This window comes from Zeugodacus cucurbitae, chromosome 4 (genome assembly GCF_028554725.1).
Source record: "Zeugodacus cucurbitae isolate PBARC_wt_2022May chromosome 4, idZeuCucr1.2, whole genome shotgun sequence".
NCBI classification, from domain to species: domain Eukaryota; kingdom Metazoa; phylum Arthropoda; class Insecta; order Diptera; family Tephritidae; genus Zeugodacus; species Zeugodacus cucurbitae.
Window position 1 is genome coordinate 233,145 of NC_071669.1, and position 23,769 is coordinate 256,913.

The window sequence follows — 23,769 nt, forward strand, 5'->3', positions numbered from 1 at the left end:
AAATCGATCTCGACGTTCTAGCCCCCATACCCCGAATATATAAATATAATGGTTTTGGTCCATTAGGTTGATATTTCTGTCATATACACAATATATTCCATATATATCTTATCTTATATCTATCTCTTTAGTTGAGAAAAACAATAACAATGTAATAATACAATTGTAATAATTAACAAATCTATTGTTCATTCTTCTTATCTCTTCCTATTTTCACTGGACGCGACATCTATTTGTCGAAGTTATGATGAGTGCTTTAAAATTAATGTACGTCAATTACAAAAGCATAACTAAGGAAATTGACACTACCGTTATAACATCTTCTGGTCAAGCTCTTCTGTCCACCTTAAGGCAACACAAAAAAGGTAAATGTCATAAAAAAGGTTATAAATAAAGTTATACATATAATTAGTTATATGGCAATATTGACAAATGGATTCACTAAACGTAGCTGTTTAAAAAAACATGTTTATACATATTGTATACTTTTGTAAATTGTAGTTTCTTAACAAGTATGTTAGTACTTGGTGCCTGACAGATAGAGGATTTCCAAAACTACAGAACACGTCGAAACTTTAGATGAGATTTTTGCGAAAATTGTCCATACAATTATCTGAAAAGATATATCAAAAATTGTAAGTAATTATCTACTTTATTATGAATGCATTTGAGTTGTTGTGTTACAAATAAAATTGTCAATAATATTATTTTATTTTGTGCTAGCATTCGTTTCATTACCGTTTTTGTATCCACCACTAACTGAGGTGAGTTACATAGTACATTCAAAGCTACGTCCGAAACCATTTCTTTAACTGTACGACTGCTATGAGTAAATACTCTCCCACTGCTTTATCTTTTTCCCCGGTGTCGCTAGTAGGTAGACGAACGGTTGGCACTAAGTGGTGAAGTTCTACAATTAAGCTTAAAAGTTGATACATGCAATTGCTAAAAACTAAAAGAACGTCAGCATTAAATAGTAAATTTTTCAAAATCTTTTAGTATTTGTAAAAAAACGGTGGTGCTTGTTTAATTATTTCGTTCGCGACATAAACTCAAGAGTTTGAATTGGTTGCGACAGCCAATATTACGCTCGCACACTCAACTTGGCAAATAGCTTTCACATATATAGTTCGAAATGATACTAATAGGCTTATGAATGTGTTAATATTGAATTTGTGTTTGTACGAAAAGCAACGAAGAGTGATCGTGTTAAATTAATGTATAATAAAAATGAAATAGAATTAAAGATGGCCGCCAAAATATCAACGTTTATCTTACGGGAGGCAAAATAACTACTTTAAACTTGTGAATAAAAAAACAAACAAACTAACATTTGCACGGTATCTATCCAAAAAATTGCTTTTCTACAAACATGATAAAGGCAACAAAAGAGGCACAAACTCTAAAACTAGCGATCGGTAAAAGCTACTAGCAAGTAATCAGCTGGTTAAGTACACGTGGTTACATATGTGTTAGTGATTTGTATGAGTAGTACATATGTATGTATATATATTGTAGAGCACTATCACAGCGTTGAACAAGACATTCAAGTTGATTTTATTGGAATTAATTGCCGATTGCCAACGACCGAGTTTCAAGCTCTTCTTAATTAAGCTGCCAAACAAATAAAACAACGAAGAGTGAAATGAAAAGATATTGCACAACATTAAATGTATTTTGAAGAAAACTCACCAATTCACCACAAGCTGCCAGCAATCAATTTGCATTAATTAATGAACGAATGAAGCTTGAACTTTTCCATTTACCCCAAGTTCGACCTGCCTAAAATATATTTAACTGCGATTATGGCTGAGTCCGGCATAAACATGGATTTCGATCTTGAATATTTTCCGATCGAAGATTTGGATTTACTTTCTACTGAAGTCCAAGTTGCTGGAAGATCGGATAATGTTGAATTTTATGAATTGAAGGCAGCTACCCGTTCAGTACGATTCGATGACATGTAAGAGCCCTTTTATGTCTTATTTAAATTTGTTTGTGCAATAGAATCTAGAAATTAAGAAAATATATAATTATAAATATTATAATATATAATAATTAGAAATATTATATCATATACATTTTTATTATTACTAAAAATCCAAAATGTTTTCTCAAGTTATTCTCAAATTGAAAGAACACAATTTAATGCTAATGTACAAATGCCTTCGTTTGAAAATAATTGATATCTTTTTAATACAAAACCTCAAACTTCTATATGTTTTAAGACAACCAATATGTTCTGTTATAAATTATTAATGAACATTTTTAATGCACTCGTTAATCGAAGGCTTACTAAAGCCGATGTCAAATCTTATTAAGTTAAGTTTTTTTATTTGATTAGAAATTATTATTTATAGATTCAAACTAAATTTGGGTTAATAAGGTGTGATCAAAAAATATCTGAAATTTTCGTATTTTTTTTTAAATTTATTAATTCGTCTACATTTATGTTGTCTGGCGAATATGGCTGTGTATTGTATTGTTTTTGGCCAAGAATTCACAAACAAGCAACGAAGTGTGAGTAAAATCGCCAATCTAATAAAAACTCCTCAGCGACTGCTACAGACGAAGTAAGCAATAGATACAGTTGAAAATTTTATCGAACTTACAATAAAAAATATTTGACAATTGGACTCCCCAAACCCGTGAAATTTTAAATTTTACAATTCCCATTACTTTTTGAACACCACACACACACGTATCTGACTGATATCAAATCTAATTATTACATTTAGGAGAATAAGGAGGACCTCCTAAGTCAAAGATAAGAGGGGTTTCTCCTATAATTGCAAGAATAAACATTTCATCTCTTTGCTTAGAAACCTTATTTCAAAATTATTTACATTGTATACTTAAAATTTGTCTACATGAACTTACAGTCGTGTGCTTACCTTTCCTCATATTCAGATATGTATATTACTAATAAAAGCTTTTGAAATTATTTTTGAACATGCGCATTTCTCTTAAAAGTTATCTTTCGAATATAGGGTCATTATTCCTCTATACAACTATTTAAAAGAACTGTGTTAACAATAAACAATATGTTATATTTTTGTCAAAGAATTTTTTTGTTGTATAAATGAAATGATACTATAAATAAAAGAAATAGAAACTGGGAATGTTTCAACAGCGGTTTGAAAATATGTAAGGATTCAAATGAAAATTAAAAAAAAAATTAAATTTGATCACAAATACCCTGTGTTTAAGACATAAAGCTGTTTTAAAATAGAATAAATGTACGAAACAGTTCGAAAGATCGAACCGCTCAGCGATAGGTGCCGAATTGAAGAGATTCTGTATGATACAAGATCAAGGTCCGTTGTTCTTTTGCTTACTGGCCGAGTATATGGCAATGCAAAATCTTCTGCTTTTAGTAATTGACGATATAACCAAGAGAAATAATATAAAATGTTGTTTAGTTCAATTAATAAAAATTGTGAAACTCTATTACCACAAAAAAAACAAATACGAAGTGAATGAAATGAATCATAAGTGATTGAACAAAAAATTATGTATAAAGAAATGAGAAGAAATATATAAAACACAACACAATTAACGCAATATTCTGAAATTACAGTGTATATTGTTTTGTGAATAATTCGACTTATACATTTTCATGACAACATATATGTTATGTATATTCATACATATAAAAGTTTTATAGATGTATTGTGAAGTATTTAATGATGTAAAATGTATAAATTTGGTACCAAATTTTTTATAAATGCGTATTTGCACGCGTGTAATAGACATTCTATGGCCATATATAACCATTATAAAATATTTGTCTTTTTGGAAAAATAAATCAATAATCAATGCAACTGAAAATATCGGTATCATAAATAATTGCTCTTGCAAAAACACAAGGTGGAAATTGATAATTTTTTAACCACAGAATCATACAAAATAAAAAATATAGAATCTCAACCAGTTCGGTTACCATTAGCATCAATTTCTGAAGCCGAAACCAGCAGTGTCCAGAATACCAGCAAACATTATTCAACCTTAATCACAGTTATCTTTTGTCAACTCTAATAATAGTCTGAATCAATATCCAATCAGTTATCATAACGGAAGCACAATGTCACCTCAAAGTAATTTTAATCCATCCTCAGATAATTTACCAGAGTTTCAAGAATTTCTACAGCGAATACAAACTCTCCAAATGACTACCACAAAAGATAATTTAAATCAATCAAATGTAAGCAAAAAGAATCAGCAAATGAGTGAGCTTAATGCAATCGACCCAATGCTTGGAATTGAGGTTGGCGTTGAACCTACTGCCTTGATGGATTTTGATGAAGTTAGTAACGAAATTGCACAACCAGAAATAAGTTACACACAAAGAGAGCAAACGTATAAAAATGAAGAAGATTTACTTCCTCATTTCCATTCAGCATTGGCTATTAGTTCTGATGGTCATAAGAAACAATCTGAAGGTAATATACGAGTAACAGTTGGAATAGACAAAGATTTGGAAATGATATTAGAAATGGATCCAAGCATAGTGGACTTAGGGGATATAGCAGTCACGGAGCCAGTTGAGCCAAAAGTTATTGGCTTACCGCCATCAACAGGGGGGTGGGTAAAAAAAGAGGATTACAGAAATAAAATTCCTAACTGAATGACATAACTAAAGCATTATTTTATATTATTCTTCATTATTAATTTTTACAAGTTTGACAATAAGTAGACTAATTGTGGGAAATTTATTTTTATATTTCAGCCCTACATTTAAAACAACTGTTCCAAAATCTCGCACACAACTTAAGCAACAATTGCAACGTGAGCAGCAACAACAAGAGTTGGAGCGTCGTGAAGCAGAGAAGAGAGCAACTACCGCAGCTGAAGTTGCAGCACTACAACAGCAAGTGGAGTCTTATATAACACAGCAAATACCAAATTTAAACAATAGTCATCAGTTGCATGCCCAACACATGATGGGCAATAGCAATACATGTAGTGGTTATAGACCATCACCTAATAGTTTTGGAACAAATTTCAATGATGTTCAAGTGAACCAACAAAATTATTTCACTAACCCTCCCTCAGCAAATTCTTCTGGGACCAGTTCTAGTCCGGTTATGTTAAAGGGGCCGCTTCAAAGTATCGGTGTGGATGTACCCAAACAAGTTTTACAGGTAAATGCTAAGATATCGCTATTTTGCAAATATTTTTAGTTCCTATTGTTCCAATAGGGTAGTTGTAATCTTTTAAATATATATTTATTGTATTTACAGGTACGGACAGTTTTAGAAAATCCTACCCGTTACCATGTTATTCAAAAGCAGAAAAATCAAGTTCGACAATATCTCAGCGAGTCTTTTAAAAATGAATGGGAGGTAAGTTTTAGTAAAGAAGATTTTAAGATGTATGTTTTTAATTCGTTATAAAATTTTCAGAACAAAACTATACCCAACACTACAACAATGTCAAATACAAATCGTGAATCCAATCAATCTCCCAATTTTCTTAATATTTCAAGTTTTGGCGGATCCAATGGAGGAGCAGAGATAAGTACTAGACATTCTCCACATTTACAACTCACCCCGAATGCAGCAACTCCTATTATGGATGATCATATGCAATTGTCACCCTCTCCTTATGGTGTAGATAGTGCAAGTAATAATATAACAACTGCTGCCAGTTGTCAATTTTTTCTTCCAACTGACCAAAGTTCAGTGAAAAGTTTCGGAGGCGATAGCGCATATAAAAATTCAATTGGCGGTAACTCCTCAAGTTTAACGGGCGGCAAGAATTGTGTAATCGGAGTAACAAATGGTTTATCTCTTGGCGGACGTTCATCTGGACCAGTAAATTCACTAAGAAATGCTAATTGTTCTAATGTATCCACGGCTAGTCCAGTACAATCAGCACCAATGTCACCTTTAAGTTCCGTAGCAACAAGTGCATCTGAAGTAAGTATCAATACAAATCACACTGTGCTTCTATATTAAATTCATATAAGACCTTTTTGCATGTATGTAAATTGTAGATATTCTTACTCATAGTACTTCTTGTTAGCACTCTTCATGCATTTTGTCCTTTTAAACTAAGCTTCACACATTTACCCTTAGTAATATTTGTGCTGCTTGAAAAATATATTGAACAATGTTCTTTAAATTAATGTATGTGCAGTTTTTGGACTTTCGATGAAAATTTCTTCTTGCCAAAAAAAAAAAAACAACACCTGAGCACAGAAAAGTTGAAAAAAGGGTCGATATTCTCGTATATCTGAAATAAGTGACGCATTTTAAACAAATTAGTTTGTATGTTTTATAAAGTTTCTGTAGTCCGTTATCTTGGATCAACATGCGAGCAAAAATTAACATTTATAAAAGAAAAATTAAAGCACGAATGTCTGAACAGCAGTAAGTGTAAATATTTTAAATCGACAATAATCAGTTCAATTAATCACTTTCAATGAAGAGTGATAAAAGAGGTCGTAATTATGTATATGGTAGAAAGGGATTACGTTTTGACTGATATCTATTGCAATTATGCCTTTATACCAGTTTTAAATGTATATTTATATACATACTTATATATATAATAAATATATAAGTAAGTTTAAAATACATACAGATAAAAAAATCTCGGTCATGTAAGTAATATTAATAGATTTTTTAAATAGGTTTTATTGTTAATAGGTATATAGTGTGTGTTTTTATAAGTTAAAGAGTGAACATGGTCCATCTATTTAACACGCGTCTTTTATTTTCAAAGTAATTTTTTAATGAATCAGAATTAGTATAGACAGACATATGTATGTGTAATGTAGGTATTTACATTATTTAATATTGTAGTTTATTAACAATAGATATCATTATTAAATAGAAATAATTAATTATTTAATTAATAAGAAAATCAATTTAAATATTCTTCGCTTAAAGTTTAGAAAAATCCCGATATTTTGCATTTCGGGATCGAAGTTACTATACACAGTTGTAATAATACACCACATAAACGAAACGAAATGAGAACTGCGTTGAACGCTTCAAATTTATAATCACCTCGATCGTTTTGTAGTAGTGGTAAAAGTCATTTCGCTCAACGAAAACGAACTCGATGAATTAGTAGAGATTCGAACTTCTACTTAACTGCTTTGCACCAACTGGGGTGTAGATTACTATAGCATATATTAAAATTTTTAAAGCGCTCGGTTGGCCGTAACTTGCTTTGTTTATTTAATTTTAAATATTCATACTGCATAGGAATTAAACGTTATATAAATGAAGAAAGCTACTACGATAAAATTGTAGAGGGAATGTGAGAATTCAACACATTTAATTAACAATAAAAAAGTGTAAAACGTCGATTGCCATATAATGCAAGAGCCAGTTAAAACGCCGGATTTGGAGAAACAAATAATAATAAAAATCATACAATTCCTTTAAAAAGGGAGACGATCACTTTTCAGTACTTATTGTATTTCGATATTAAAAAAAGTATGAAATTATATGGAGCTTTCGAATTACAAACTCTACGCTTATAGCTTTTGCATAACAAAACAGTTACATATAAAGATCAATGCTTTCCGACCTTCGGATGTTCTGGGAGCTAAACATAAATTTTTAACCTAACGAAGTGCAAAACGTAATTACGACTAATTCATTATATTCAAAAAATTGAAATAAATAAAAATAATAATAAGTTCGCATAAAACCTGTACTTAATTGCTTCACACAATAACACGCTTAGATCGGATCTCATTATACGGCAGTATTTACCAATTTGAATCAAGTATTATTAGAATACACTCGAGAAGTACGCTTGTTTAAAAATTGAAACAAGTGTGAACAAATTTCATTATAAATTCACTTCTCTCTCACTTATATAATATAATTATTGACAATACATTAAACGTTTGAATTTCATGCCAATAACGAACAAGTGAATTAATTACTAAACGAATAGTGTTTAAAAATAAACACGAGGCAATTACCAAAATAAGAAAGTGTAAAAAACCTTCATAAGTACCTGCTCATCTATATTCATTTAAACTTATTTACGAGGAAAATAAAAGTTCGCCAAACTGTCGAAAAAACGCCATAGATCCACCCCAACCCTAAAAAAAAACCAAAAACGTAGCAAAATGCCGGTTTTTAATGTAATAACACGGCGTAAAACAAAGGTGAGTGTACCAAACGAAAAAATCGCATAAATATCTTATTACAACTATTTGAGAATATATTTATTCAAATATATATGAAATGAGTAAACATGCATATACATATATATGTATGCAAATTTTATTGGGAAGTCCATAAGAAAGCTCAATTGTACAAGCATGCTTACTTTGTTGTTTATCATACTGATTGATTGTACGCAACTGATTTCTAATATAACTACCGAAGGGTCTATAATGATTTGCGCTTGCGACACTTATTCACAAAACTGGTTTCACCATGCTAGCACATTAGAGTTTTTTCGTTAAAATATTTATTTGTATATTTTTTCTTAAAAGGCGATAATCATATTCAATTATATATACTTAAATTGTATTTACAATACTAATTATTACAATGTTAACTGTGTTATAATTCGAAATAAACTCACGTTTGTATTGGATCTATGTATATATACACAAGTTCAAATGTAGATATATATTTTGTTTTGTAGTAAGAAGTTTGGAAATACTTGATCAATTTAATGTACATATGTATGTACTTATTCAAACTTAGAGCATTTTGTAATTTCTTTTAATTGAGCTCCCTCCACCCTTGCGAAACTTATTCAATATACGTATGTTCCCATTTTATATGTATATATGTATATATATATATGTATATGAGTTACTCATATGATATTAAATTGAAATGCGCCACACACACACATATGTATGTAGATGCATGTTCATACGTTTTTTATATCCAAAGGCGTTATTGCTGTCATTCAACACGTCAAATATTTTACGTACGTACATAAAAAATATTTATTTTTTGGGTAATTATATGAACAAGCTAATTTTTCCTATTTATCTAAAGGCAAAATATTTGTAATATTATAAATACATACATAAGATTGCATATGTAGATGAGTATACATATGTACTATGTTTATTGTATTCGCTTTGGAGAATCTTTGAATTGAAAAAAAAAAATTAAATGATAATTTATTTGACATATATGGTATATACATATGTATGTATATAGAAATGGGTTATCGCTATTTTATATATATATGTACGTATATATAAAATTACAACTTAATTACTACTAATCTGTGAAATAATCATATCTGAGAAAAGACATATTTACACTAATCCATCTAGAGACAATTTCTTAATATAGATTTGCTGAAACTGACAAAAGTTGTACTCAGAATAAAATCCCCTCTTTTAAATTGTTTGCTTGTTTCGTGCGTAATTCATTACAATTAACATATTTACATTAAATTCTGACAAAAAATTAAGCTAACTATTTTTTCATGAAAATATTATAAGAAATATCTTTAATACTTTTCTTTAAGAATAAACTGCAATTTCAGAGGGTTGATGTTATTTAATGTAATCACTACTTGGCATATTTATCTGTCGCTTTTGATAAGATTATGGAGCCAATGTTGAAAGTGACAAAAGATAAAACGGAGCACATGGGAGGCTAGCATACAGCTTTTTTTATACAAATGTATATGTAAAGTATTTAAAATTAAATAAATATATTATCTAAAGCAAAAAACTGAGCCATGAACATAATATGGCGAAGCTTTTATATAAGAGCGTAGGTGTATAAAATGCACATGTATGCATGCTTTCCACGTGAACAGTTAAAGAGCTTCTAAAGTTGATATATTTAATAACAAATTGACTGATAAATCACAAAAAAACCTTGCGATAATTGACTAACAATAAATTGTAACAAAACTTCTTAAAAAGGAAGTTTTTTCTGATCGATGAGCATTTTAAGTCTTTTTACACATGGTTGTTTATCAACTAAACAACACAAGGCACAATGCCGATAACTGAATAAAATTCAATTATGATAAGCCTAAATATTGAGTGGTAAGTTTGTATGCGTCTATACAAACATTTTCATTTGTCGCCAAGTTTTTAGAAGAGTTGACTACCTAAATATAGGTAAACTATCTATGTACTCAACGTATGTACTTACGACTTTCATTGTTTACTCTAAACTTTTTTCGAAGTAGCTAATGAGAATACTCTATTTTGTCAGAATTTTAAAATAAGATTTCTACGCCATAGTAACCAATATTTTCTAACGTACAAAGTACTGAAACAGCCACAGTTCGAGTCAGGTTTGTGCATATTTTTTTAAAAATTCAATTGAGATATATAATCTCCTTATATGCTGACTTTATATATTTAGAACAAGTCGTTAAAGTGAGTTAAAAATTGTACTTATTAGTATTGTTAAAAAAGCTGTGTAAATAATCATTTTTATCGTTGCATTTTGCTCTCTGCCGCTATTTATTCTTTACATAAAGTCTCTACAAATAACTTGAACATGTATTTACACTCATATAGTACATACATATGTACATACCATATTGAAGAAAATTTATTGCCGAAATTTTTTCAGAATATTTCAAGCGTTTAATGTATTATACATACTATTTTAAACATGTATATACATATATACTTTCCCAAAGTTCTTAAGTAGTACACTGGGCCTCGAATATTTGAAAGACGTGCACGTAATTAGAGTAAATTAATATTTTATACAAAGCCCGATTTCACTAAATGCATTAAAAAATTCACATGTTTACAATGTATGATATTTTTCGTCTTGTGTTAGCAACGATTATCCTATCAATCTTATCTCTAACTGTATCAAATGAGCACAAGTTGCGCATTTCTTATCAATACTGGTAAATCTATTTAGTATTATTATTAGCATGACTGAATATGTATAAATTTCAATATCCCATTCACCTTAAAAGAATGGAATCTACTATGCTTACGCACAAATGTGCATATGCTCTTATAACTGAAGTGATTACTCAAAATCGATTTGCATGTTTGATATACAGCTTTCAGATGCCTTCCGAAAGAAATACTGGTTTTATCATAGAGATTTCATATAAGAAATGAGTTGAAGGTTGCTTTCAATTTAACTACCAACATATTCACAAATTCTTAATAATTCAAGATTTAAGGATTAAAGTACGAAAATATTTAATATTATCCAATAAATGAATGGATAATAAGCGTCAGCCATCTTGGTCAATCTTTTACCTTACTTGAAGAGTAATTTTTTGTATTTTTTAGTTTTTTTATATGGATGACTTATCAGATAAGATAAGACTATATAAATGTCAGAACAAACACAACTATAAAGGAATGTAAATCGAGCAGACAAATGTATTGTTTATTCTTGATTGACATACCTATGATCATAAATACATACAGATTTGTGTAAGCACAATAAATTACACATATGTGTATGTATAAATTAAAAGGATGATAAACGATTTCATTAAGTCTATACAGCACATTACAAGTGCCTAAAAAAATTTTAGTTGTATTAATTGAATATTTTTACATTCTTAAATATGAGAAATAGGATAAAAAAATGCATAATTGAACTCGTTTAAGAGAAGAGTATGTAATATGTAATCGAAATATTGGCTGTATCTTTAATTGAGCTAACCATACCATTGATATTTTGTTTACAATATTATGCTAACATCGTTTAGTAAATCTATATTAGTAAAGATTTTTCCAATTTTGAAATAGCTTATTTCAAATAGAAAACAGAGGTAAATATCTAAAAATTATCTTATTATCTTATGGTATGCAATGATTTCAAAATTTTTTAATCCAAATGGTTTTTGAAAAAGGTTCCTCGTAAAAAATAACAATATATAGAATAAACAGAAGTAAAATTTCAAAGAATACTCGAAAATTAATATTCAGAGTGTTTAGTCAAGACAAATCCACTAAAGGTCATTGTATCTTTTTATTCTAAAAACTGGACGAAATTTAATTGATCAAGTTTTTTTTGTTTTTGATGATGTATGAAAATTTTTGTGTGTAATTGCATACGCCAACCTGTTGTAATACTCAAAACAGCTCTGAATAATAAATGTACTTAAATTATGTGTGGTATATAAACTGGATATCAACTTCTACATACTCAAGAAAAATGAATTGTGTGAATATAATAAATCGCAGAAGGTTCTTAAACCTCATATTTTACAGTTATAAAGTATTTTTAAATAAATAAAGTAAAACAATTTAAAACTTTAATTAGTTGAAGGTTTTTGCAATTGTATAATAGTAGGTTTCTGAAGATTAATGTGCTATCAAAGTCCTTTGTCTCAAAGTTCAACGAAAGTTTCATAGTTATATTTAAATATATTGATATGTATTTTGATTTCAAAAATTCATTAAATTATATATATCTATACATTTTTTTAAAATGCTTTATTAATAATTTATATGTTTCCAGCTCCTCTTGTTTGACAGTGATGTAAGTGCTAAAATTATATTTTTAAACTTTATTATTTATGTACATATGCTATTCTTATTAAACATATTTTTATTTATATCAGTTTAATATAGTAAGTTTATTATATTTTTAATATTTTTATTAGATACCTATCTTATTTCTTTAAGTAGTTCACAAATTGGCCCATCTTTGTGAAAATCTATTTAGGAAGATTTAGTATATTTAGAATAATTTTCAAGTCAATCGGTTGAGAAGTTTTTGAGCTAACGTGTACACAGTCTCGAAAAATGTGGTTTTGAGAAAAACGCAAAAGAAGAAAAAAATGTACTATCGGTGCACTCCCAGCGCGCTGACTTCTAATGATCATAACTTTCGTAATTATTGAGAATTGTTTTCGGAGACATCTCAAAATACTTGTTAGAATATAGACTTTGAAATTAAACAAAAAATAAATAATTTTTTTGAAAATTTCAGGGTGGCGTAACTCCTTAAGTTGGTCAACATTTACATACCGCCCTGTACATATTATGTGATTTTTATGTAACCAATTATTCGTATATCGAATTTTCTGTTAAATTCACTAATAACTCTAATACGTACTAAATTTTTATATTAAAATATTATACATATTAATGCATGCTTTTTTCATCCATTCACTAAGGTTTTTGTTTTATGTATGTATATTTTCTGATACGTACTTTTTTAAATGCTGTTGATTGTAATGTGATAACAATGTTAATATTCTTAAAAATATATATTTTAGAGATATATCAATATTTTATATACATATACATATGTACATATGTATGTATCTATCAGAATTTTTTTAAGTTTTTTATTATATATTTCAATGAGTTAAATCTTAAATCTAATAATATTTTTAATTTTTATAAACAAAATTTTTTAAACGTGAGCAAATAAACGTGAGATATGTATACATATCTTTGTATATATTAATTCACATTTATGTTCTACAAATACATATAAGTAATACGATATACATAGCAGGTAACACTGTAAATAATTTAGGAACGCTGAATTTACAGCAAATATTATTGATATTGTACTGATGAATGCTCACAAGTCATTACTTATAAGCCGCGCTGTAGTTGTAAATGCTGTTGCGTCCGATACGCTCCGACTGACAACTCTGTGTTTTTTCTCAATGAAATCAAACAATCATCGAATGTTGGTGGGTTGTGGTGGGTAGCAAGTAAACAAAGTGGAGGAAAGTTGGGGGAAGATAGAGGGGTCACGAAAATAGGCAGCTGACATTGGCAATGTGCGCATACACGTATGATACACGTTCTGTCCGCTGTATGTTGTCCGTTTGCAATGCGTACTCGTATTTTATGTCAAGGTTTATTTTAGTGTGTTGATTGATTTTTAATTTTTACTGTATTAAAATTTAACTATTTCACAAAATTATTCAACTCAAAGTAAATGAAATTAATGGACTAAAAAATCTTCAACAACCTGTTGACATTTCCAATTTACATGTGTTAATCAAATCCATATCAAATGGTAGATTTCTTTTGAAAATAAAGGCTATTTGAAATTTATGGATGTTCACTATACAACTATAGATAAAATGAGACAATTATCTCGCAATTCACACAAGCAAATACGTATATACAAGTGTTCAAATTTGTTTACATTAAATTTTATATACTTTTTTTTTTTTGTGAGCGTTATCATCGAACATCCATATACACGGAATTAGATGAGCAGTCCAAGTTCAAAATATTCAGATATTTAAAATACATTTTTATTTTAGAAATGAGAATCCTATTATCTGCACCTATACAAATGCGACCAGTTTCTTTTTATTATTTATATAAGTAAAGATTTCAAATAAATTCCATAAATAGTATTTTTGAATAAGTTCTTAGTCACACAAACGAGTTTAGAGTATTTTATTACGTATGTTTGAGAATTATACATAATTTGATAAAAATTCAAAATATAGTTATTAGTACACCACTCTTTAATTACTTTTCTGTGAAAAAATGTTATTTCGTTCACCCATAAATATATGATAAGTGCAAGTATGGATACTTTGGTATATAATATTATATTATACATACATTTATGTACACGTCTACTACTTTCTGAAAGTTATATAGTACATATTATAGTGTGCATAATTTATTAGCCTCTAGTTGTTCAATACTGCGTGTGATGTATGATATAATGAAACGCACGACTGAATAAGGCTTTAAATTGCTTAGAGCTCACTAATAGTGTTAATAAAAAGTTGATGATAGAAATAAGAGTCAAGGTATCACTGCTGTTTTTCACATATATTTTTATTTCATCACGCCGGAAATTGGAGAGAGAATATTTAGTAATGAAAAGTCAAAAAACGCCAGAATAATTTTCCATCAAACTCAAAGCCACAACAAGCTTTTGAGTTGTATAAATTCTATAAGTTTAAATTTTCATTATTCATATGATATGTTGATATAATCATATGTACTTTTATGAATATTTGTAAGAATTTTGTGTTACTAGTATGTTGGAGTAAAAATGAAAAAAATATATTATCCCGAAAAGTCTGACTTCACTCAGAAAGAAGAGAAAGACTTGGATACGCTCAGATAAAAAAAATATGTATGTATGTAAAGCCTCACTCAAATATTTACATACGTACGAAATAAATTATTTGCTTGTTAGTTTAAGCTCTTATTCCCTCCACGGACATTCAATTGCTAAACTAGTAGTTATATTACATTCCATCAATAATATTTAGTGATTAGCTCGTAGACGTATTATTAGGATGAGTTATTTTATTGAGCAGACTGACGTTCTAATAATTTTGAAGAAGATTTTTATTAACCCTTTCGCGGACACGTCGGCATAATCCGACACAACGAATGGCTTAAATTCGAATCGTCGGTATATGCCGACATAGAAAAAATGAAATAGGACATGTCGGCTCTGTCCGACGTCGAGCATATCCGACGTGTCCCTATAACAAATCAAAATCCCTAATTAGGATACGTCGGTGTATGTCGACACACTATAATTTTTTTGTTTTGAGTAAAAATTAAATATTCAATAAACCATAAACACAAAACTGAAATCGGAAATCAATTATCGGTTTTATAAGCCAAATAATTGCATATGTCATTCTGATAACATTTACTAAATTTCGTGTGTCCGCGAAAGGGTTAAAATCAAAATATAATTATATATATGTATGTACAATTTAATACTACCTTCATATGCATATTCCATACGTACATACGTACTTATTTATGATTGTATATATGTATGTATACGTGTTAATAAAATTAAATGTTGTTTCTTTTGAATTAATTTATTTATATTCTAATTTTACTAGGCGGACGATTGCCTGTTTGATGCAGATCTAAAATTCGACAATTTCTCATCAGATTTGGCTATAAAACAAGAACCACAATCCATTACCGATGCGGAAATGCATGCATTAGTTAAGGACCGGCAGAAGAAGGATAATCATAATATGAGTAAGTAAAAATTATTTGGCACACATGCGGCAGCAAATTAATAATAAATTATATGTATACATACATATGTATGATTTGAATTTAAAAAATGTATATAATAACTCATAAATATTGTATATATATGAATATTTTATCTACAAAAATTCAATATTTGCTCAAAACGTGTTTAAAAATAGTCGTACATTTGCTTCAGTACAAAATGTGGGAGATTCAAGAATAAGGAAATTAGAATTAAATAAATTAAATCAGAACATTTCATAAATGTGAGTACAATCCACAAACCCATGCTCGTAAAAAGAGAAGATATAAAAAAATAAAAAACTGACCATATAAATTAACTTTATAAATAGATACAATTTTAAAGTTTCCCATCAGGAGGTCGTCAACGACTTTCTCAGCCTTAAATATTGAATTCGATTTGATGATAAATCTTTATAGCACAGTTAAAAGCTAGCCCTGTATTTATTTCAGTTGAGAAAACAAATCATTTAAATAAAAATGTAGCTTAATGAATTTCGTTTAAAATTTCACTTAATTCCTAGTTGAGCGCAGAAGACGTTTTAATATAAACGACCGCATTAAAGAACTGGGCACACTACTACCAAAAACAAACGATCCATACTACGAAGTCGTACGTGACATTCGTCCAAACAAGGGCACAATACTTAAATCATCTGTCGATTACATCAAATGCCTCAAACATGAAGTATCACGGCTGAAACAAAATGAGCTACGCCAACGTCAAATGGAAATGCAAAATCGAAAGCTTTTAAATAGAATAAAGGTATCTAATGAAATAGTTTGTACATGTTAACCAAGTAACATTATTTATTTCATTCAAAAGGAGTTGGAAATGCAAGCTAAGTCGCACGGACTACCATTAAGTGACTTTAATTTAACTTCAGTATCAGCACCAGCACCAGCATCTTTCCTCAAAGGAACCAGTCCTGCTTCACCATTGTCACATAATAATCATTCAACATCATTAATACCGGATATGGTAGAAAAAGTATGTATTGTCTGGACGATTTTTGTTTGTTGTTCAATAAAAATCAAATTGTTCACATATTTTTAGTTGTCTGTTATAACAAGTGAAGCCAGCCTCAGTATTACTCAAATAGATGACCTTATGGAGGACAGCAAACATCCTGTACACTGTGGTGATCCCTTGCTGTCCTCAAACATTAGTCACTTTTTTTCAGCAGCACATTCGCCATCGACAACGCATCTGCAATGCTGTAATAGTTTCGATGGCAATGATTGTATTGGTGACAATGATCACGACTGTCATAATCCCAATTGCCAGAATAATGCGAACTCGCTAGACGAACTCTATCAAAACACCGTTACTTCGTCCGCGTCAACAGTGACACATATAAATGGTAACTGTTGCAGTAGCAAAAGGCAAAATATGAGTAATTCCGTCTGTTGCCTAACAACAAGTTGTCAACAATCCAGTCATCATCATCATCATCAACAACAGCATCACCAACAACAACACGCACAGCAGGAAATCAAACACTGCTGCGATAGTAATCATTACTTAAACCACTCGCAACATCAAATTACGTCCATGATGAATAAAAATGATATTAACAGCCTGTCTAAGTCACCATCGACTTTGCAACACGGCCGAGATCCCTTATTATCTTCCTCGCACCACCAACACGTGGATCAAAATCTTCCTCTTAACGGCTTGGGGTCGTCGTCTCTTCAGCACCATAACCATCTGCACGACGACGAACATCATGTCGGTGCATCACACGCTTCTGATGAATTATCTAATGCAATGATGAGCGATTCTCTCTCACTAGTCTCATCAGCAACAAATGATCCTATGCTACTATCGCCTGATTCCTTGGACATAGACCTGGCATGATAAAATGACTAACACACACAAACATTATTTATATTACCTACGAATGTATTCTATAATAGAACAAATATGAAAATACTACACCTTCTTGTGTATTAGAAAAATATAAAATACGCCTCTTATACATGTATGTATATTATAATATGTAAGTAAAACATATGTCTACATGTGTATATATGTACGGACACACCTGCGATTGCAAGCGTGTATATATAATGTACATTGTTTTTGTTTTTTTCTTATTATAGGCATTAATTGTATTGTTGATTGTTATATATTGTTACATATTAAGAATACAAAGTTTTAAGTTGAAAATTTACTTAAAACATACAAAAATAACAAAATATGTAAATATTTTGGTGTATAAAATTAATTATATTTATACATATTGTATTATTATATAATAGTGTATTTCCTTATAGGCAATCAGAGTAGTAGATTAGAGTTTAAATCGTGGAAGCGGAATGTTTATTTTAGTCACGTTTATCAAATTTAATCCTTGTATAACGAAAAGCCAATTCATTCGTTTTAAATTGTAAATGGTTATCACTGTTGATTTTTTGTAACTACTTAATGAACATTTTTGTAATTTAGGCAGGAAAATCAAAAGTAAACCCAAATTACGCTCACTTTTCGTCCATATTTAGTAACATATAATAATTGTATTACCATTGAAATTTCCCAAGCTGATTTGCGGATTTAATTAAAAAATTAAACATACATTGTTCTTTTAACTAATTTTCAATGCTACAAAAATTTACTAAATTAGAGAAAATTAATACAAACATATGTATGTTTGGAAACCATAGATAAATACAAATGTACACACCTGTTCCGCCAACATGAAATATACTACAAACAAAATAATTTTAAATTATTGATTTCCATATCACATATGTACAATGTTATATGACAATATTTTGAATACCGATATGTGAGTTGGTTGACCCTTCCTTTGACCTATGTATATATATGTATGTATTTGTATGTAAATGTCTATATTAGCATGTTTACCTATTTAATAATAGGAATAGCCAAATACAACATTTGTTACAAAATTGAATTATGTGAAAAAGTTTCAAACTGTATGCCATAATAGATATCATAAGTTGTACTGACATTGAAAATATCACAGAAAAGTAACACCAATATTTTGAGGCGAAAAACTGATGCACTTAATTGTGTGCACCTTTGAGTAAATAAATAACTATGTACATACAGGAGGGTGGAAATGACTGCATGTTTTTATGTCATGTACTTATTACTTAAAATAAAAGTAGTAAAGGAAAAGCAAAATTTTTTCTGCGTATTAATTCATATTCAGTTATTAATAAAACTTAATTACTGTATATTAAACATAAAGAAACGCTAAAATGGCTTAATGCTAAAATCATTTAGTTTGGTTGTTATATTTGAGAATAGCTATAATTCAATAAAGAAACCGCAAGAAAATAATGGAAAATTCCGTAATTGAAATAAAGAAGACAGAGTTTAAGTTAAGTTTATGAACAAAGTGTTCAATAGAATTTCTGTAAAAAGGTGCAACTTATCCAAAAGTCAATCTTTGAAATATATTATTTCAAATGAACGATTTAAGTACACATGTAAGCGTACATATGTTTATGCACGTCGTTTAACATGTACATACATACGCATAATGGTGATTAAGTAAAATATTTCAATGTATGTACGTATGAATATGTAAATTTTCAAATTGTTTTAAAAATATATATTTGTATGTATGTGCATATGTATGTATTTAATTTATTTGAAATAATGTAATTCAACTTTATTTTTATTGGAGTTTATTTTTAATGAATTATTTATTTATATTCAACCATAGCAATTCAAATGTGAGCATTTTAAAAATGAATATTAAACCACGAACTAAAAGACAAGAGCTGTGATTGTTTAAGATAAACAAGTCTGTTATTGGTAGAATAAAATTGGCCATTTGGGTTGCTTAAATTCAGTTCTCGGTATATTATATAAGCAATAAGCACTCTTGTTTAATACTACTCTTTAAATGATAATTCCAACTAGAAAATATTTGACGTGGTAATAAATAAAATATCTCGTGCCGTAAAGAAATTGTATACCAACGATTGTTGTTGTTGTTATAGCCAACGGTCTTTCTACCGGCGCGACTGCCCCAGACCGGATATAAATCCGTGTTCGTTTTAGTTATGCAGTACTGATAATGAGAACTACGAAGCATGAAAGGAAAAAGCATAAATGCTATAAATTATAATATAAATTATTCAAATAATATTTTATACCTTATTCAAATAATATTTTATACCTTATTCAAATAATATTTTATACCAACATGCTCCACAGAGTAATAATATTTTTCACTCAACAGTTGTTTGTATCACCTAGTATCCCTTCATCCGTCTGTCCGTGCATGCAATTACTTGAGTGAAAATTATTTCAATTTTTGATAATTCTAAGATCTCTTCAGAATCTTTAAATTTAAGCGTAAATATGGTTCAACATTGCTAAAAACTGAACAATGCGTGCGTGTCCATTCACTTTTAAGAGAACTCTTAACTCAGCAACTACTCAACACACTGATTTTACTCTTTGAAAACGAACTATAATGGTCTGCTGCTTAATTGTATATATTGTGCTTCATTACTTCTGCTTGAAGCAAATGTTAAATATGAAATCTTCAATTTGAATATTTCAAATACATATTTTAATAGTGAAGCAACAGACGGACGTTGCAACGCGCACTTGTATTTTAAAGAAGTTTACTTATATTTTATAAGATATATGTGTCATATTCATACAAAAACAAATAAATTAAAATCAAACTTCCTATCATTCTACAACAACTTTTTGTACAAGTTTGAGATTTTTGATTATTATATATCGAATACAACAAAAATTAGTTATAAAAGTACGAAAAACTGCGATAATTTACAATTTAAAATTTTTTCTACACAAATAACGCTATAAAATCTCTATCTCGAGTCCCCGACCTGTTTTTGAATACAATTAATGAGAAGCGAAAGTATTTTTATTATAGAATGTGTACAATCTAATTAATTTGGTTTTAATATTTATAAAATTATTAAGAATTCATCCCAAACAAGTTTTTTCGCTTTATACCCTTATAAGTTGAAATCACGTAATTAATAAATAAAAAACATTTTAGGGCACTTGTTTATCATTTTTTAGCTAATTCCGCCGACAACCAGTCAAGACCTTCATAAAGCCCATTGCCCTGAGTAGCACACGCTGCTTGAATATACCACTATAAAAAATATTTCCTTTAATATGATGAAGCATTATAAGTTAAATAGGGCTTACATGACGATTTCGAAGTTGATTAAGTCTTAGTTTGTCGGTCAATTCAGCAGCACTCATAGCATTTGGCAAGTCCTGTTTATTAGCGAAAACCAGCAATACAGCATCACGAAGTTCGTCTTCTTGTAACTGCATGAATGAAAGATGTATCTTAAGAAATATATATATACATATATATAGTTTCACGAACCATATTCTGTAGTTCTTTTTCAGCTTCATTTATGCGATCACGATCATTTGAGTCCACCACAAATATTAGGCCTTGTGTGTTTTGGAAGTAATGGCGCCATAGTGGCCTAATTTTGTCCTGACCACCGACGTCCCAAACGGTGAAACAAATATTTTTATATTCAACGGTCTCAACGTTAAAACCAATAGTTGGAATGGTCGTGACAATCTCCCCCAGTTTTAATTTATATAGAATGGTGGTTTTACCAGCAGCATCTAAACCAACTATATATACAAAAGTAAATAAACATACTTTTAATTATTGCTTTAAATGTAAAAAAAAATTCGGATTGGAATGGTACCACAATCATCACTCTCCCGAATATTTCATGAACAAAATATCCAGAACTTACCCATCAAAATACGCATTTGCTTCTTTCCGAAAAGACGTGTCAGCAAACTAGAAATTGTTAAACCCATTTTAGCGGAGCTGTTTGTTTAAATTAAACACTTGTTCCAATTATGATTTAGTTTTTAACACGCTAATAGTATTGTTATAATACTTTGTGGTTTTCAGTCAATCAATTTTATTAGAACTGGAATTAAATTCTCTCAATTGTTAAATTATCGACGTGTAGTAATATTCTCTTATAAGAATTTCAATATGGCAGCTAAAGAATGACAAGTGCTTTAGTGGCATTGCCAACACCAATTTTACATGGTTTCTATATTCACTATTTATAACTCGCCGTTTCGACCAACAATTTTTTATTTAATCAACCTGGGCGTCGTAAATCAATATTTCTAACATGGAAATATAATATACATTTTTGTACTCTCTCAACATGTTGCACACAGTATAATAGGTTTGTTCACGTAACTGTTGATTGTAACATCTACAACTAAACGAGATGGATGTAGAAATATATATAACCAAATGTTGAACCGAATTGAAATCCAGATGTATGTGAGTACGTCCGTCTTGCTATACCGTGAGAGGGTTGATATTGCAAATGACCGAAATCTGACCATTGCCACCTCAACAAAACGGCGTTAAAAAACTATAAAGTGCTACAACTAAGTGGATTTCGGGACATGAGATTACTCTAAGAATAGATATGGTTCAACCCGATCATTAATAGGTTTTCTGTACATATCTCGCAAACTATATAAACCAATCCTAATAGACACATTTCCCTTCACCATAAAAATGGGTAAAACCGGATAAAAACCAATAAATAAAATAATTAAAAACTCTTTGTGTTTGAATTAAAATATATTTATAGTATTTTTCAATATATGTACATTGGCATTTTGCATTCCAAAACTATATATGCAGAAAAATTATGTCTCTTAACAGTATGTCTTTAAATAATTATACTTCATCTTCTGTTTATGTATATATTTATAAATCAAATATTGCAAACTAAGAAATATAATTTGCATTTTAATGTCCAAAAAGTAACAAATAACAGATGACATTAACATATAATATGAAATTAAAAATATATACAGTAAAACCTGTCTAAGCTGGACACCTGCGGTTCAGCACTTTTTGTCCATGTTATGCAGAAATGATTGTTTGTACAATATTATGTTGGCACAGAACATTTTGAGCGAGTGTTCACATCATAAGGGTGTACAACTTTACAGGTTTTACTGTACTTATATTATTTATAATATATACTCCTCCGTAGGATCATATAGTTTGTTTTATTTCTTCTTACATACATACGATATGTAATATTCACATAGTTATACTAGATACCATACCAAAAGGAGGATGGAAACTTTATTCTAATTTCTTAAGCTTCTTAACTTATCATTGTCTAAAAAGTACAAATGGACGGAATATTTTTAAATATATACTGCTTTTGTAAGGAAATTAGTTTTCCTTAGTATAAAGATATTATTAATTATTAATATTCTTGCACACTTCAATAAAATGTAAATTTCAAATTAGATCCCATAATTTTAGGTGTATCTCAGTACGATCGGTGAATGTAAAAAAGCACAGCCTCAGGTAATTTATTTTGTAATTTGTGCAAATGTGTATATTTACAGATTACCGATGCTGCTTAAGGAAAATTATTGCTGTGATTAACAATTATTGAGAGTTTATTTTATCTGATAATATGCATATGTAAATACTTTTTAATATTTTTTAAATATATTTGCAATTTTGATTTAGATATACAAACATGCAGATAAGCAGCTACCCAGCAAAACATTGAAATAATAGTTTTCTAAAGCTGAATCATAGTCGTATTACTGGGTACGATTACTTGTTTTCCAAGAAAGGAAATTTGCCATTGCTTGTAAATCCTGGGACACGAATCAACTAGTTATATTTAAAATATTAAGGATATATTGTATATAGCAAATTAACGCTTATTTAAAGTTTTACAGCAAATAAGGTTTTTTGAAAATATATTAGTTTCTTCAAAATATCCACCCAAGTTTCCTCAGCACAATAGTGTTAATATTTCATCATATCATCTGC

At 29.4% G+C, this 23,769-nt stretch overlaps 2 protein-coding genes and 1 long non-coding RNA gene across 8 annotated transcripts; 1 reads left to right on the forward strand and 2 right to left on the reverse strand.

The window, feature by feature from the left end:
• Window positions 1-2,773, reverse strand: LOC114804401 (uncharacterized). Of its 2 annotated transcripts, XR_008470941.1 has the most exons (4): window positions 2,613-2,773; window positions 739-2,010; window positions 487-613; window positions 2-345 (listed from the first exon to the last, which is right to left on the reverse strand). It is a non-coding gene; the product is annotated as an uncharacterized LOC114804401 (long non-coding RNA). The 2 variants fall into 2 exon arrangements; XR_008470940.1 differs by having other exon boundaries at window positions 1-613.
• On the forward strand, window positions 1,806-21,504 carry LOC105216021 (microphthalmia-associated transcription factor). Of its 5 annotated transcripts, XM_011194309.3 has the most exons (10): window positions 1,824-1,963; window positions 4,119-4,584; window positions 4,730-5,144; window positions 5,244-5,345; window positions 5,406-5,921; window positions 12,417-12,437; window positions 15,763-15,907; window positions 16,450-16,691; window positions 16,752-16,916; window positions 16,983-21,504. In XM_011194309.3, exons 1-10 carry the CDS (start codon window positions 1,957-1,959, stop codon window positions 17,784-17,786), a joined length of 2,883 nt encoding a protein of 960 aa, XP_011192611.2. In that variant the 5' UTR covers window positions 1,824-1,956; the 3' UTR covers window positions 17,787-21,504. The 5 variants fall into 5 exon arrangements, with proteins under 5 accessions (XP_011196738.2, XP_028898036.2, XP_011192611.2 ...); XM_011198436.3 differs by lacking the exon at window positions 4,119-4,584 and having other exon boundaries at window positions 1,806-1,963; XM_029042084.2 differs by lacking the exon at window positions 1,824-1,963 and having other exon boundaries at window positions 2,905-4,584.
• LOC105213412 (ADP-ribosylation factor 2) lies at window positions 20,791-21,936 on the reverse strand. The gene is made up of 4 exons (XM_011186647.3): window positions 21,680-21,936; window positions 21,289-21,551; window positions 21,102-21,227; window positions 20,791-21,045 (listed from the first exon to the last, which is right to left on the reverse strand). The coding sequence occupies exons 1-4, from the start codon at window positions 21,744-21,746 to the stop codon at window positions 20,959-20,961; spliced, it is 543 nt and encodes a 180-aa protein (XP_011184949.1). The 5' UTR covers window positions 21,747-21,936; the 3' UTR covers window positions 20,791-20,958.
• Between the last annotated feature and the right edge of the window lie 1,833 nt (window positions 21,937-23,769).

Bases quoted from the DNA above. Each gene is read 5' to 3' on its own strand.
- LOC105216021 (XM_029042084.2), top strand. From the start codon at position 4,085: ATGTCACCTCAAAGTAATTTTAATCCATCCTCAGATAATTTACCAGAG. The intron at 12,438-15,762 runs GTAAGTGCTAAA...TAATTTTACTAG, and splicing joins TCCTCTTGTTTGACAGTGAT to GCGGACGATTGCCTGTTTGA. The intron at 16,692-16,751 runs GTATCTAATGAA...TTCATTCAAAAG, and splicing joins AGCTTTTAAATAGAATAAAG to GAGTTGGAAATGCAAGCTAA.
- LOC105213412 (XM_011186647.3), bottom strand. From the start codon at position 21,746: ATGGGTTTAACAATTTCTAGTTTGCTGACACGTCTTTTCGGAAAGAAG. The intron at 21,552-21,679 runs GTAAGTTCTGGA...TTGTATATATAG, and splicing joins GCAAATGCGTATTTTGATGG to TTGGTTTAGATGCTGCTGGT. The intron at 21,046-21,101 runs GTAAGCCCTATT...TATTTTTTATAG, and splicing joins ATCAACTTCGAAATCGTCAT to TGGTATATTCAAGCAGCGTG.